Source organism: Sparus aurata, chromosome 5, assembly GCF_900880675.1.
Source record: "Sparus aurata chromosome 5, fSpaAur1.1, whole genome shotgun sequence".
NCBI lineage: Eukaryota > Metazoa > Chordata > Actinopteri > Spariformes > Sparidae > Sparus > Sparus aurata.
The window spans coordinates 15,720,870-15,738,412 of NC_044191.1; the positions used below are offsets into that span (position 1 = coordinate 15,720,870).

The 17,543-nt window shown below is 43.0% G+C and overlaps 1 protein-coding gene across 12 annotated transcripts in view; it reads right to left on the reverse strand.

Moving 5' to 3' along the window:
- Window positions 1-17,543, reverse strand: part of arvcfb (ARVCF delta catenin family member b) — a 223,693-nt gene that overhangs the window by 71,023 nt on the left and 135,127 nt on the right. For 9 of the 12 annotated variants that reach the window (XM_030418249.1, XM_030418250.1, XM_030418243.1 and 6 more), the window contains 3 exons: window positions 13,517-13,675; window positions 12,804-12,824; window positions 6,752-7,392 (listed from right to left, as the gene is read on the reverse strand). In XM_030418249.1, the coding sequence (XP_030274109.1) occupies window positions 6,752-7,392; window positions 12,804-12,824; window positions 13,517-13,675 (821 nt within the window). The remainder of the gene's footprint in view (window positions 1-6,751; window positions 7,393-12,803; window positions 12,825-13,516; window positions 13,676-17,543) is intronic. The other 3 variants (XM_030418246.1, XM_030418245.1, XM_030418253.1) reach the window with 1 other exon arrangement.

Here is a 17,543-nt window from a genome sequence, read left to right on the forward strand (position 1 = left end):
GGAGGGGAGAAAAGGAGGGAGTGTAGGACAAAGAGTGAAGGGGAGACACATTGATATGTGGTTTGGATCTGTTATAAACAGATCTGTCAAAGGGACCTCGGTGGCAATTCCCTGCAATAAGAGTGATACGGTAGGCAACATTCCACTTATTATTCTTCCCTGTCAGGTGGTAGCAACAAACATGTCAGACTTCAACAAACATAAAGTCTTAGAAAGAGTGATTGAGAGACAGGGAAAGATTGCACAAAGAAAAAACAGGCACTTCACAAAGAAACAGAGACAAAGGGAACACCAAAGAAAAAAGCTTTGAAGGAAAGTCCTGTGAAGTAGTTTTTTAGGAAGTCACCACATACAGTAGAGAAGGGATTTGAAGTCTTTTCCCCAGGGAACAGAGAAAAGAGCTGTGCTGTCCCCCCAGGAAGGACTATGAGCGCCTAAGATGCCTCCAGGGCTCCCTTTGCTCACAGTGCCAAAACACTAGCATGCAGTTGGTTAAATGTTAATGACCATCTCTCTGGGATTGCTCGGCTAGCATTAGCCTCATTAGCATTACTAGTGTCAAGACTGGAGACTTAAACAGTATTGAGCTCTACTCATTTTCAGTGATGGAGGTAAGAGTGGAGCTGCTTTTTGGGGGGGTTCCGTTTCATGAATCTCGATTACCCGAGCCTCTCAGAGTCTATGATCTACACTCTGTTCTCTAGGGCTCTCTACTCCAAAGGCAGCCTCATCAATTCTCTAATGGTACATGGGGGAAAATATAAGAGCTGAATTCCAATGACACATCATTTGTTGCTGGAGTGCAGGCTACTTATTTTACTTAAGGCTTTTCAATCATAGGAACAATTTTTCACTTGTAGAGCCAACTCCAGGAAGGAGTCAGGGGAGTTACTGACAGTAAAGTTGCAAAACTGTTTTTTGGAAACTTGCTTAACAACAATTCTGTTTGAACACGTACCAGTGAGTTGTCCAAAAGGATGGGAGAATATCTGGTAGGAAAAATTATGACATGGGGAGAGGAATTTAATTAGGGTTGTGTACTTATGCACAGCCTTTATCATCCCCCTACCCATCCCACAGCTTGAGATTGTTTATCCTCGTTACATAATCCAGCTGGCCTCCTCTCACCATCTTTGATGTATGGTGGTTGGTGGTGCAACAAAATGGCGACTAACGCTGGTGGTTGGCAGAGACTTCCAGACCGAGCTCTAATTTTAATGAGTTTTATGTTAATTATGTGTTTTTACAGTTCTTCCCAGGCATGCTGGGGAATGCGGAGGGGGGCCCTGCGTGCCATCTCGCCTCGGCTCTGGTGTATTTCTTTGTTGATTTTTTTCTTTTACACAAGCCTCGCAGTAACATATTGGCTTTTATGGCTTGACTTTGAGCATTTTACTGCCAGGGAAATCGATACAAGATGAACCGAGGGGAAAATCTCCGGCCCCAACAATGTAACAAGATACTAAATCCCTTATTCAGATGGATGTAAAGAGCATTAACAGAGATAGAGTGGGGTACTGCCGCAGTCGAGTATGGCCATGTGTCCAAATGCTGCAAGCAACGTGAACCAAGTTCAAAGAACTGCAGTGTTGTGGCAAACATTACAGGCCTTGGGTGTCATGGGCACATGTCAAGAACAGCTGTGACTCTGGAGGTCTAATGTCTTTTCAAACAGGTGTTCCTCCAGAAAAGAAAAGGGAACACAACTACCAAACTAGAATGGATCTGATGCATCATCAATGGGAGTACTTTCCCTTTGAAAGTATTTTTCCAGCTTGAGAAACTTGTTGGATAGCCACAAACCTCTATAGGCAGCCCGGAACCACAGTATGGAAGGAGGGCCTTATTACAGCAAATCATTTAGAGAACGACTGCAGCTCTGAGGTTTGGCAAAAACACTGAGATTCATCACAGACTGCATGGAAAAAGAGGGAATTTTGTGAGTATGTGTGCACGTGCTGCTGGTAACTAAATGCTTCTTTGTGCGCACAGAGATCTGAAAACACACTCCCACACTTGGAGGCAATCATCCAACTTTGGATTGCTGCGGGATATTGGACATGACAAGGCAATGGGAGGCAGGAACGACCCTCCCGAAGGAAAGGCAGTACACAATCTGAGCATCATCTCCATCACACAGACCTGCATACATAAACACCATCTCTGTAATGCCCGGCATCTCTTTCTCTCTTTGACTTTCTCTCTCATCATGTTTGCCGCACATTTTCCCTCACGCACACACTTCAACACACAGATGAGATGTACAGTTGAGCAGATCGCGGCTCATTTAGATCTGGGCCGATGCGGCAAGGCTTTTGGTAAAGCAGGCGTCGCAAGGCTGAGTGATGGGAATGTCAGGATTTGCATTTAAATTGGTGCCATTGTGTGTACAGGGAGGGGTATATTCATAGGATGTGAAAGGGCTCTCCGCCGCAAGACGCGATGCTCTGAGCATGATTACAGCAGATCGCTCTCCTCATGTTAATCGAGCTGCTAAATGGCCAGGCTATTTCTGTGTATCTACGTGCTTGTCTGAGGATTCGCGTGTGTGCTTCTTTTTCTCCAAAGAATAGAGGACAAGATAAACAGATACCGTTGATATGAGATGTATGCATCTCCCCAAACTTCAGCACAGTCTCGCTTTTCTTCCTTTCCCTCATCTTCTGTCAATTACTTTCATCATCCTCGAGTCGTGCCTGACCCTCCTCTTCGCAGGCCCATAAAAGCAGATCAACTGAAAAGGATCAGACACTCCCAAGAAGATGTTTGCATCTCATATGTACACATAACATCGCTGCTGCTTTTACGAGCTTCTCACTGACTGTCCCCGCCAAACAGATTGCTCATTTTGAATTATGGGCAATAATTGTTTTATGATACATAAGAGTCTTCGTGGGACAAAAAAGAGAGAAATAGAAAAAAAGAGAAAAAACAGCAAAGCGTGTGTGTTTATGTCTTGTCACTTTGTAATTTCTCAGGCTGTTACGATGCCATTATCCACTGTCACCACTGCTTGTTTTCATTCAATTAAGGGAGAGTGACATCCCTCAGAAGTTTCTTCTATAATTAAGGAAATGCTTCAGAGAAATCTTAAACATGACAGAAGGGAAGTATAATATCAAACTGAATATTTGCCTCTTGGCAGGGTCGAGGAGGGGGAGGAGGGGGTCAATTCTCCACAGACACCACTGGGTTAGAATGACATACCCCCCTCAATTATGGGATGAGCATGTGTGTGTGTGTTCATGTGAGTATGCACGTGTGCATTTTAATGTGTACATATGTGTGTGGCAACCCCTGGGTGCAGGTGGGCAGGTGCAGCAGAGCGGGTCGCCCAAGGAGAGATGAGCCATTAGAGATTGGCTTAAAGACGCCCCTGTAGTCTGGCAGAGTTCAAAAGTAGCTATTAATCATGGTGGCATGAGGACACACACACACACACACACACACACACAGAAAAGTGCTCCTGGACACACACGCTGCCACACACGCATAAAGGATGGGTTGGGATGGGGGGAAAAGGGAATAAGATGCACTCAGACATTGGGGGGGTTAGGAGAGAGGCGACAGACACGTTCATTATCAGCACAACCTGTGCTGAGACAAAGAGATGCACTTCCTTCCCACTGTAGGTTAAGGTAAAGAAACAATGTTTAATGTAACACTTTATAAAGCACTATTTCAAAATGCTTTTATACCAAGAAGAAAACATTAAGCTCAAGTAAAAAGGGTCCAGGCATGTAAATAAACAAGTCAATCAAAACTCAGAAAAGCAGAAGAACTTTATCAAAATATTTATAAAATATCTATCTGCCTCTCCGCCCCTACCCTCAGATACATTGCCATTCCCCAGGCCCATGCATCTCTATTAAGCATCACTGTCATTCTCCACCTGTCCACCAGATGCCCTCTGATTTTCCCATCAATTCTGGTCACCAAACTCTCACATCCACATGCTCAACTGTGTCTCATTCTCCAACTACCCTGTCAGTGTACACCAATCAGCCACCCATTCAGTTCATGAGCTGAAACAACTCTGATCTATGGAGGCCCTGGTGTAGACACATGTCCTCTTGGGGTCTCCTGTGGTTTCTGGCATCAGGGCTTGGTGGGGGTTCATTTGAGTCCTGTAGGTTTGTGACGTAGGGAGCCCATGGAACAGAGTTTTTCCAGCACATTCCACAAGGACCCAAAGTTTCCCAGCAGAGCACTGCATTGTAGCAGGATGATCACTGTTCTTCTTTTCACCTGTGAGTCCTTTTTCGTAATGTGGCTAATCTGTGCGGACACCCAACCTTTTTGTCAGTCAATATCAGATTGTCAATGTCGGTTCATTCCTTTGCTTTCCAGCCTCCTCAACCTCAGACCCTAACCCAGACTTGCTGCCTTTGCCTGTAGGCCTTTGTATCATATTAACACTATTAGAAAAATCCAATGAAGTAGGTAGAGGTATGTAATTGAAGCAGCTGCTTATAAGTGTACTGCATGACATGAAATTGACATCCTATCGTGCTTTGTAGAATGTTTTAACTGGTGAAGTTGACCTTTTTCGTTCAAGATAGGAAGAAAGATCAACTTTGATTTACTGTGAAAAAGGGCCTTAGTCATTAAGACACAAGAAGTGGCTGTTGCACGACGAGTAGAGCCAGAAGTGACATCTGCAATTAGACCTGTGACAAATACGTCAGTAAATATTAAGAAATTGTGACCAAAAGATGTTCCCTAATTCTGTGTCTTGGTCGAGAGCCCCGTGAAAGCAGTTCCAGCAAATATGATTCACATAATTCCCGTACTTATCAAACCATGCAGTAACCCCTGATGATCTGTGCGGAAGCCTCAGCAGTCATTAGGTTTCCTCCCTCATTTATTCAACTTGTTCAACCGTCTTAACACTAAAATCCAAGGGTGAGGCACAACCAACCAACTCCAGAAATGATACATTATCATTCCCAACACACGATGGGACTCCAGGGCGCTGACAAAATGAGTCCTCAGCGCAAATGCAGGCAGCCGATTCAGCACTAAACATCTTCATTTTTGTGGGAGCATTATTGAGAATGATAAGCTGTAATTAAACTGCTTTAATTCCCAGATTCATTACAGCACTTTGGAGTCGCCACTCTCTTCTTGGAAGAATACTAATCGCAGTTTGAGTGCACAGGGGAGCCCAGGCACTCTGGGAGGGCTGATTGTCACCCTTCTGAGTGAAAAAAACAAAAACGCTTATAGTTCACTGATGTCTTGGTGTTTTGATGCCAGCTGATGTGAGTGTAGGAGAACCGAAGGGAACAAGGAAGGAGGGAAATAATTTTGAATTTCCTTTCTGCTGCAATTAGTCAGGCAGCAGTCAGTCAAGAGTGGCTTCAAACGTGTGTTTGTGTTTGGGCATTCGTGTTAGCAGCTGTCAGTGTTTGCAAGTGTGTGTGTGTGTGTGTGTGTGTACGTGTGTGTGTACGTGTGTCTGAAGGGGTGTATGTGGCTGTGTTGTGACACATGTAAGGCAGGCTACAAATTGCCTGTCACAGCAAGCGCCTCTCACTAGGCGGATAGGGGAGTGACTCATTTTCTGAAGATGTGGATTTTTTATTGAGTGTGTGTGTGTGTGTGTGTAAACGAGAGAAAGAAATACCTTGTAAGTGTCAGAGTGAAGTCAAAAGTGTGAGTCTGATTAGGGCATCTGTTCTTTCGTGCCTCATGCACATCAACGCAGGGGACTGCATGAGTGTGTGTGTGTACATACGATTCCTTAAGAAGGGTTCAAAAGCAAACTTGCTCACTGTGAAGAAGACCGGAAACCTGCATTCAGCATCACTTTTGACACACACACAGATTGCACATACACAATCTTTCCTATCTTGCTCTTGTCACTCTGTTCCCTTAGCCCTGAGTCAGGAAAAGAGATTTGGGCCGAAAACATTTTACAAGGCACTTCCCACCAAATCAACTACAGACCCCTGTTTCAATTTGCTGGAAGGTGGACACTTCTTCAAGGCCCCAATTTGGACGGCAATGAAATGATTGCAAGCTATTAGGACACAAGAGTCCATTTTGGGATCTTATTGTTGCAAGCTGACAGGCTTGTTTTCAGTCCACTGGAGTCAAGGGTTATACTCTCAACATAGGTTTGCGCAAAAAAGAAAGGCTTTGAGAGATAACTGACAAAAGCCTTCTGTCTCTCTCCAGATCTCCCTGCATCCCTTCTATCCTCCTTTCCTCCCTCGTCACGTCTCAAATCATTCCCGCCTCTTTACCTCTGACACAAACACTTGTTCACTATCCATTTGCAGGAAAATGGCAATCAAAGACTTGTTTTTCCTCGCTTCCTTCCTCAAGCAAGTTGCACAAGGAGAACAGACATCTGTTTACTTGTGCACGCTGTAATGTAGTCTTCTTTATGGCGAGAACAAGACAAGTATTCTTTATTCTCTCTCATCTTAACAGGCCTGATCTCCTCTCATGTCAAGGCAAAGTCAGCGCTCATGAATATGAGCAGAAATTTAACATGAAAAAAAGAACATGTATACTTTATGAACTTACAGACCTTTATGAAACCATTATCTCCTGTGAGCTCCAGTAGTCTGATTCCTTCAGTATGCTCTGTCACATCTGTACACCAGGAACTGATGTGTCAAACCAACAGTTATGCATATTTATCTGCGTAATATCTTTGCTCTGAGGTGAAATAGCAGATCATGCATTCCTGTTTAAAAGTAGACTTCTACCTTCTGGAGTTTTGTGCATTTATCCTCACCTGACTCGAGGCCCGTCACGAAGAGGTTCCCGGTGGGTACGTCCCCGGTTGGCCCCCTGCAAGGTGCGTCGGTTGGCAGTGGAGTAGTCAGGCTCGAGCTCATATGGCTCCTCCTCTTCAGGGCCCAAGCTGCGGCGGTCATCCTCCAGGCCATATGGCTCGGGCTGGAAGCGCTCTGGTTGTGAGCGGTTCAGATCCACAGTGCTGCTTCCCATAGGCACCTGGGGTTGGGCCACATGGCCATAGTCGTCCTTACGAATAGGCAACGTGTAGCTGTTCTCCGGCCGGTAGCTGTTGGGAAGGTAGGGGTAGCGCGGCGGCCGGAAGTTGACGCCACGCGACAGGCTGCCGTAGTTGTCCGTCAAATCGGCGTAGCCATCGTGCAGGCCGTAGTGGCGAACGTACTGGCTCTCTGGAGTTTCGCCATATGAATCGTTGTATGAGTTGTTGTAGGAGCGTGTCAGGGTGGAGGTCGCTTGAGGCGTGATGAAGCGATCACCTCCATTCTTCATGTAGCGGCGGTCAATGGAGTCGGAGTAGCTGCCTAGCGGGGACGAGCCCTCAGGCAGTGGCAAGCCATCGGGGCCCAGGGGCACTTGGCGCACCGTCCGTGTGGTCACAGTCTTCACCATCTTGGTCACCTGTAGAGGGGAACAGAGACATCTGTCAGACAGCGTGGAATGACATAACAGAGTGATATCAAAAAGCAAACCTGACACATGGGCAAATTATGTTTTCGGTTATACATACATAGAAAACCATGCTGTCCACTCAACAAGCATTTTTTGTATAGGTACACTGTGCTATCAGGCCACACAGTGAAAGAGACAGACATTTAAACAAGATCAATGAGAACAATTAATAACAGCTTTGATTCTTGGTGTCCAGATAAAAACATGTATCTAAATCCTAAAGCAAAGGAAAACAAAACCAATAGTGTTAATTTCATCAAACTTCAAAGTTTAGCTGAGGAGTACTGTGGTGAATTAAAATGCCATTAAATAAGATTTAATAAGATGGTGGATTTATGCATATAGAGATGTTTTGGGCCTTTGACAATGGTTGGGACTTATTCTCTGGGTATCAATCAAATTTTTTGAAACATTTAATTCACTGTTAAGAAACAATTAGAATGTTTTATAAACCATGATAATTCTAAAATATAACAGTCATTTTAATTTTTAAAATTGTGTAAAATTTAAATCCTACTACCACACAGAGAAAGGCAAACCTCTGTTGCAGTGGAGGAGGTGGAAACAACTGACCAATATGTCTGTAATAATACGTCAGAAGAAAGGCTATTATAATCTCCTACGCAACAAACAGTGTAAACCAAAATTTTGCTTATACACATGTAGGGTCTTGGTAGAACAAGTCTCCTGGATTGTGCTGGAACAGAGCCATCTTGAAGTGCTACGGCTCTACTGGCCCTTGAATCCTTTTTCCCCACTGGAGCAGGGTAGCATCAGGCTGTAGCTGGAGGAGCTGCATGTATCTATATCTCACGCTCATCCTATAGCTCAATAACTTCACTTCCTCTGCTGTCTCTGAGGCTGTCTAATGGGAGAATTAAAGACAGCTACCCCCCTCCTTCCTCATACAGAAACCAATTTGCTGCCCACTGAATTCTGCTGTGGCCGTTAATTGGCTATTTTGTCCGCAGCTATAAATTAATCTTCAAAATTAATGAGGTTGATGAAAATTAATCATCATCTGCAGGGGTGCAGATCTGATGCAGGTCGTGTTGAGCCTGATAAGGTGTTGTAGAGAGGTTCGTTCCCAGTTGACGAGCGTGGACTGTCAGCTTATATTTCTTGGGGAAAGAGAAAAAAAAAAGCTAATTCCTGCTTCTGATGGGTTTAATTTCGATACCAGCCCTCTTAATTGTAACACACTTTATTTATTTTTCCATCCATGCCATGATATAGATTTTAATAAGGAGCGGGACAAGGCATGTAACAATATCAAGAAACCACAACAAGGCATTAACCCTCGCTACAGAGGTGCGTGCCAAGAGCAAAAACACAAACAACAAATCGGCTGTTCAACACGGCATCCTCATTAACTTGGCTGAAACAAATAGAAATCTTCACTGGCCTTGTTTTCTTGATTACACCCTGACTGTGAGCTACATAACAAAGCCTATTTCAGGAACGCCAAGGTTCATTTCCATGTTCAGAATAATTACTGAGTAAATTTATGTTTGTTTCTGATGCCAGTTAAAAATAAAGAGCCTCATTTGCTTGATTCACATTAACCAAAGCATATGTATGACCTTGGAATAACGAGCTCACTTCCATTCTCTTGATTCACTGTGGTAAACCATGACAGAACACAAACTAGACTATTCTGGTGTTCATATCATAGCCTCAAGGGGACTGCAGGGGCCAGGGCTGAATGTTACAGAGATCATTATAGCATTATAAATGTAATTTATCAAATAACAGCTTGACTTTTTTTGTTTGATACGCTTTATTGATTTCCTGAGCGATAACACTATACAGTGGGACCCCAAGCCTTCCAGATTAAAGATCATTTCAGAATGTTTTTATTCATATCTGCCAATTTCATCCCCTTTTATTTACCATCATGCTTTTTTTCCCCGTCGGAGCCGAGAGGAGAGCACGTTGAATGCTACAGCTTCCCAGCCCTGACATACCCAGCTGCCTTGTACTAACACAGCTTTTTAGGCGATTTGCAAGGGCTGCAAAGGGAGCCATCACACAGTTTTCAAACACTCTTTGATGTATGCTCAAGTTCACAAGACGTTAAACCGTCACGCAAGGGAAAAAACTGGGGCAGGTGAGGGACCTGCAATTCAAAAGGTGCACTAAAATATGTTGAAGCGAGGTAAACAGGACTAAAACAGGATTGCTAAAATGGTGGAGACTGCAAGCATTTGCATTTGAATGTGTGTGTATGTGTGTCTGTAGGTGTGTGTGTGTGTGTGTGTGTGTGTGCGTGTGTGTGCATGTGTGTGTGTGTGTGTGTGTGTGCGTGTGCGTGTGTGTGTGTAAAGTCATGCCTGTACTGGAAACAACCACAGGCAGTTAGACACAGGCCTGTATTAACCAAACTGTTAGAAATGGGGGGGGGAGGGCAGCAGGCGTCAGAGTGTCCACTTTACAGCACTGTCAGAGGTTTCACAACCTCTGCAGCACTCACTTTACTGCAAAGCCTCAACGGACACACAGGTTTAGTGGGAGAAGATGAAGTAGTAACTCAGTTTTCTAAGGAGCCCGTTAATCACTTCAAGCCCACCTGAAAAGCATCTGTGAAAGTGACGCAAGTAAAAAGTTGCTTGGTTCTCCACAACACTAGAAAATCTAATTGGCTAAATGGCTTCATAAAACATGAGGCTAGAGGAACAGGGAGGCAGGCAGGGAAAAACACAGCAGAAGTCACTCAGGGTTCAGCATCCTTTACTGGTTCTGTCTCCGGTGGGGTTGGGGTCGAGATGGAGACCGGAGTGGGGGTCCGGGTGGCAGGCCTGGAATTCACTAACAAGTTGTCAGTGACCATCACTGGGTGGTAGGTGCAACGGGTGATGGTTTTGACCACTTTGGTCACCTGAAGTTGAAGGGATGGATGGGTAGAGCTCTCAGTAAACTATATTAGATTTAATGACTGACTGGAAAAATGACACGGCCCTGCACACTTTCAAGCTACATAAATAGAGCTCTGCGCAATTTGAGAAAGGAAAGAGTGTGTTCTTGATGTGCTCCAGTAACTATTTTTAAAAATGACTTTCTCAAGTCAAGAGTCTGTCTGTAGTAAAAGAAAGTAATGCACTAAGTAGAAAAGGTGTCTGCTCTTCCTCCCATTCCTCTCAACAGCGACACTCCATTTTTGTCAACAGCTGTACCCAATAAACTACCTACTACCTACTTAAAGTGGGCTTCCCAGTGAGTTCAGAATGGTGAAAGTGCATTTATTTGTTTGGGTGGTCTGCCGCAACTCTCATTAGCTCATATCCAGAGGAAAGAGGAGGAATGCCGCTTTTATTGGGCCAACTGAGCTCTTCCTCCTACATGACTGGTGTTCCATTCAGAGCGTTTGCCAGCAGGAAAGCAGGGCTGGATGAGGGCCAAGGAAAAGCATGGCATGCTGGGACAGGAGGATGGACGCAGATCTAATTGAGCGCATACATGTGCTCAGATTAAAACACATTCGGGGTCCGGGCCAATTCCCTTCGTGTTGAATTGATTGAAAATGTAAATGCAACCAGCAGTTAATCTGCTATTGAAAGGCCATTTATGGTTGCTTTCCAGCTGTATATGAAAAATGTCCGATGTTAACTGAATTTGTCAGCTGAAATTTACCCTGGCCGCCCTGCACTGGCACACACTTGTCTCCAGAGGCCGTTTTTTCTGCTCCTCTTCCCGTAATCGAACAAGTAATATCTGATAATAAAGCAGCTAGAAGCATGTTTACCACAGAAAAAAACTTTTTTGCTTGCAAATCAGGAAGATAGGAGAAGATTCCATGTTTCATCTTCCAGCAGTCAGATGGGGGATAACCATCAAGGGAAAGGAGTGTATTACCATTAGACAGTATGGAAAGACTTTGGTTCAAAAGAACAGATAAGCACATAAATAAAACTGTGAGTTGCTGTGAAATGAAGAGGGAGATAGAAAAGGAGAGATGGTGAAAAACAACACATGAAAGTGAGTCAGAGATGCAGGATAAAAGAAGGCAGAGAGGAATTGAGGGAGACAAGTGGAGGGTTTTCTCTGAGGAAACACTTCGATGGGTCTGGATCCATCTGCAACTGCAGAAACGTTGGCCTCCAGAAGTTCACCCTGAACATCAATCTGCATTTCTCCTCAAAGTGACTGCAAAAAAAATAACCGATGTCCCCTCCTAGCAGGGTACAGGCCTATTTGAAGGAATGCCCTTCCTCTTCCCTTCCAAAGCAGTAAAGCCCTTGATTAATTTGATGTTTTACTGCACATTTGTGTGTGCCATCCCTAAGATGTTCTGTGTATGAATGCATAAAGTAGTGTGAATGTGACTAAGTGTTTGCAGCCAATGCTCTCGCAGTAAACAGGCTGGAGGGCAATGGGCCCTCCCTGATGAGGGATTAGACCAGGCTTTTTAATTACAGTTTCACAGTCCCTCGAGTAGGAGCTCCACACAGCGTTCTCCACTCTACTGGAAGCCCACAGCAGTGCCAGCTGACTGTAGACATGTTTATGTCCGAATACCAAGCGTAATATTGCAATATATAAGCTTATCTTTGAGGGTATGTCTGAAAATATGGAAGCAAAAAGGATGAGTTTTCAACCCCCCGCCTAACTCCTTAGATGTCACACAATTTTGCAAATGGAAATCTGGCGGGAATTCCTCTCTGTGCAGTGATGAATTCTTCAAAAACACAATGAAAAGGCACACAGTTACAGTTATTCCAAACCCCAACCTTATACCAAGGGGAAGATATTATTGATGCCACTTGAAACAATGTTTTCAAATTCTTCAAAATGATAGCCAATCACTTAGGGGAGCCAATGTGCAAATTTGATTTAAAAAATGGAAATGTATACCATTCAAAAATAATCCCAGCTAACAGAGGGCAGAAAAAAAATGAGCCAGAATAAGTAACACGTTTTAAAAATTTGAAATTATAGTTCCTGACACAGGAATTTATGGTGATTGCTCAAGATAATTACAAGATTCTAGTTTCCAATTAAAGACTTATTTCGACAATCATATGTATGAGAGGGTTTAACATGTTATTGCTGCTGAGCAAATAGTATTTTATAATGTCAATGAGGTAGGTTGTAAGAAAAAAATTATAAGATAGAAATAAAGAGAGAGAGACAGAGAGAGACAAGATCATGCAAAATAAATAATAAGAAAAAGAATGGGCCTTATCCCAGAAGGTGAAAGCAGCAAGCAGTGATCTAAGAAGTACTTTAGAGTATAGACTGGAGTATTATTTGGCTTGTGAAGAAGCAGACTGTGTTGCATACTGCTGCCGCAGCTTGTATGAGCACACATTAAATGGTGGCGTGGTGGGAGAAAAGCCAGACTGGTATAAAGGTCCACTCACCTTCACGTTAGTTGACAAGTCCTTACAGAAAAACAACAGAACACAGCAGAGGACGAATCAACAAAAGAGCTTTTAAGAAGCACAAAACAAGGAGACCGCAAGGGGAGTCGGCTCATAATAACACAAAAAAATCAACTAAATAAAGCCATGAGAGGGAGATGAAACCACTTTGGGCAGTGGGATTATGGGATTTAGAGTTCTTCGGGGTGGAAGTCTTAGAGTGGAGGTACAGTGCCGTGCTGTTTGGAAGCTGTGATCCAAAACCATAATTTGAAGAAATAATGAAATGGATCAAAGGGACTTTTGGGGTGAAGAGCTGTGCTCAATGGGATCTTGTGGCCACAATAATGCTGCTGCTCTGAGGTGTTCGGCTCATGTGTGCAAGCTGGTACCAGGCTGAATGTGAGCTCTGTTCAGTAGATTATATAAAGGTTGCCAGTTGTACCTGCAGGTCACAGCTATCTGTCTACTGCTTCTCTTTGCTTGGTAGCATTTCAAAGTTAGACATTTTTAACAGCTAACAGAGAGCATCCAATGTCTTTATGATATAAAAACACTTGGTAATCATCACCACCCTAAAAATGTAGTATGCTTAGAGATCAACAAATGTACATGTAACTCTTCTTCTGGTATTTATTTGTTACATTTCCATAACTCATAAGAATCAGCAGCATCCTCTCTCTATAGAATGCAACTCAGCTGTGGTGTCTTACCTTGGTTTCTGTGCGCCGTGTGGTGCCGTCATCAGAGGTGACCACTGAGACGTGGGAGGTGGGGGTGCCAGGGTCCTCCTCAATGGTGACCGTCTCCTCCACCACCTCCTGCGGCTCCTGCATCATAGCCAGGGATGTGGCGTTGCTGGGGCTCTGCTCCTGCACAGACGGAGCAAAGGATAAGTCAGGCAATTGGGAGTTAACAGATACGATTTTAATACTCAGTTGAAAAAACAGCACAGCATCCAGGTAATCTCACATTAGATATACGACAAGATGAAATTTTAATTTTGCCACTGCAACAACAAACGATATTAGATTCCAGCAGAGAAAAAATGAGCATAAATAAGAACACTGCAAATTAGGGTTATTAAATATAATGACACCCACAATTTCCAATGCGACACTCAAGCATCAAATCGAGGGATGGAAAGTGTGAAAAACAATACATGAATGATAATGTGCGGAAAATAACAGCAGTAAAATATACTGAGACTAGGAGATGAATGACAAGGGTTTATGAAAAAAAGAATAGGCAACCAGGACGTGTGCAGAATGAAAACCACTGCAGAGATGACAGAATATAATAAAACAAGTGATTTAAAAAGTGGCAATACTTGGAAAATACATCATCATTACACATTATTTACTGACTCAATTTGTCCAGTAAACAGTACTCAATCCATCCAAGAATATAAAGGACTATTTATGCATGGAACATGCTGTAACATGTCCAATTTCTCAAATAAAAACATGGCTCTTTGTGCTCCTAGGCACTGTAAGACTGAAGACTACATGTTGGACAATTCTGCTCAATAACATTTTTGAACGAGTGCTTATGTTGTCAAAATGATTTATTAATGCAAAATATTTTCATGGCAAACACAGGATATTTACCTCCACCAACAAGGTTCAACCATGTTCGCTTGTTTGTTTGATTGGTTTGTCAGCAGGATTACACAAAAATTACAGGACAGATTTCCACAAAACTTGGGTGAAGGATGAGTTTTGGGGCGAGATAGATACCATTAACTTTTGGTGCAGGGCCGGACACAAAAATTCTTTATCACCTTTTTTAAAAAAGCATTTCTCAACATTTTTTGTTAATATCTCAAGTCAAATTTAGGTGACTGGTATCTATGAGCAAAAGGTGAGTTGTAATATTTTAACAGGAAGGATGGCTGAGTAGCATCATGTGAGTGATTAACAATGCATGAGACTCTTCTGTGGATTTCCTCAGCCATAAAGACTAGAAAAGCTGCGCCACGTAATAATAATAAATGTATTAATTCTCAATACTTAATCAGTTATAGTTCCAGATTTATTAAAAAAAGGCAAAAGAAACAGTAGTTTGCTATTAATCATGGTTATGCTAAAACATATCCAGTTTACAAGGGTAAATGTGGGACACAATACAAGCCCATCTACCACCTTGATCTCAAAATCTTTTTTTACATCACAGTATAGCAAAACTATGTTTCATAAAACGTGGCCTGCAGCAGCACTTGAAAATGATGTATCTGTAAGCATACCAGCCCTTGACAATACCTTAAGAATATACAAGAAAAGAAATAGGAAGATAAAGTTTTCTAGTTTGTTTCTAGCCCTGACAGTCCATGATTTATTTTGCCCTGATATTATATCCAAACACTGCAATGCAGCGTAGCAAGCAACTCCTCACCTCTTGAGACTTCAAATTGAGTTAAAGCTTCTTTCAAGGCAAGAAAAAGCCCGGAGGAATGTTTGTGATTCATATTTCATTGGAAGGCCATGGATTTGAAGACAAAGTGTCCATGGGGTAAGGATGAAAGTTAGTCCCCCATACCCACACCTGACCCTGTGTGAATGCATGAAAAAAAAGTGCTTCCCGCTGCATTTCCTGCTGATGGAGAATGATATGAAGTCAGTGGTTGGAGGTGCAACGCCCTGGCGTGGCCCGCTGCTGTGCGTGAGTGTGACAAAATTACAGCTCTCGTGATGGAGAGGGGAAGGAAGGCATTTGAGGCAATCATTGATAACCAAAACAGCATGAAGCCAAGAGAGGGAGAGGAAATCGAAAGTAATGGAGAGGGCGGAGAGGGAGAGAGCTGTAGTGGGACCGTGTATTGGAAACTAGAGTGTTTTCTTTTAAAGGGGAAGAAGAGAAAGCATGGAGGTGTATTCTTGCTTCTACAAACGTATTCCAGATAGCTCTAACTGACTTGAAGATTTGTTTTCAGGTTGTTTGGCATGCCATTACTATAGTGTGCACTCTTCCTTTAATTGCATGGGAGAAATGTCATTGTATCCATAAATGTGACTAAACACCAACCAATTTATATTAAATGGGCAGTTTTTTAACTGATTGCTATTAATCTTAATCCAAAAATGCAAGATCAAAGCCATGAAAAACAAAAAATCTCCCCCCAGTGCCCTCCTCTTTAAACTATTTGCAAATTCATCTCACGTAGAAAAACGGTAAAAACAACTGGAACATGCAGACTATTTTTGTCCGGCCAATTACACCAAGCTGGAGGGAGAGAGAGTAAAGGCCAAGGAGAGAGCAAGAGGAAAAGTTTTCATGTTCTTCTCCATTGTGTTTTCTTGAAGCACTACAAGCTACGCCTGATGGAGTCAGACTGCTTGTTTTCTTCACACCTTGGAAGGCACTAACAAGTGAACAGTTCTCCATTGATTGGACAACTCCTCTCAGGCTTCAAAGAATCACACGGTCCTCATTGATCTCCCTTTCTTCTTGTTGATCAGTCAAAAGTTTGCACTTTTTAAGACCTGGGCCCTTATTTTGGGTATATGCATAATGTCGTACAGTATCACAAAGCACACAAAACTTTCTGTATTTACCTGCTGCAGTCTAACTGAGAGTCAATTAGCACTCTGAACTGAGCTGAATTCGGTCATTAGACTTGGGGAAAGGTTTCAGAGTCCCATTATCAGTGTTAATGACTGGGGAGGCTATGTTCTGCATAGAAAGAGACGCATTTATTTACACACAACCACTGCTGAGCTGAGGAGGAGATATTTTTTACAACTGACCTCAGGTGAAACAGCACCGCTCTGCTGGGAAGGGCCTTCTAATGGTATTCAGAAAAGGTCAGTGCTGATTAGTTGCCTCCAATCAACATAGTCTGTTCAATTATTAAGGTGAATTACACCCGATGGCACTCAATCTCGAGAACTGTGGATAAAACCTTAGTTACAAAGTCTGGGTGTGTACATTATTAATTGAAAAATGTGCAATGTTTGAATCCCTATGCAATTGAATTAAAGATCAATTTCATAAAAAAATAGTTGTTTTGACACAGAAAGTCAACTCATAAACGGACTCACCACTAATGAAATTACCAATTAACAACCTCATTGGGGTAACCCAAAGGAGACAATGTCAAAACAGCTACATCTAATACAAGCGGCACAGTTCTACACTAGTTAAAAAAATAGTGGTCAGAGAGGAAGCAGGGTTCCTTAGAGGCTCACTGACAAACTGGCATCTTGATCCAAGCTTAAAGCAGTGTCGCCCATTCACTTTCCCTTTCTCTCCCTCTCATTTCTGCGAGCACTAAGGGAGAGAGAAGAGTTGAACTCGACATTACAGCCCCTGAATAAATGATTAAAAGCCGTCTGGCCATGGGTTGTCTACCGGTCCCAAGGGAATACGAAGCGGATCCCGAGTCGAGGAGACTCAGGAAAGCGTACCCTTTAGTCAAGGGCAGAAGAAGTGGAGCACAGTGAGTTAATGGCTGACCTCAGAGAGATGAACGATAAAGTGTCAGAAGGGTACGGGAGAAAATGTGGTAAGGGATAGAGAGGAAGCTCGAGCACATGCAAATCTTGTAGAAGTGGTTTGTATTAGCCAGTGGAATAATGGAAACCTCATCAAGGTTGGATGAGTGAGCTTATGGTTGGACGGTTGCAGGCTGAAATTCCCAATCAGCTCAATGGCAAATAGACTACATTTATACAGCGCTCTTGTAGTCTGCCAACTACTCCAAGTGCTCTCCAACACATGCCACATTAACCCATTCACACA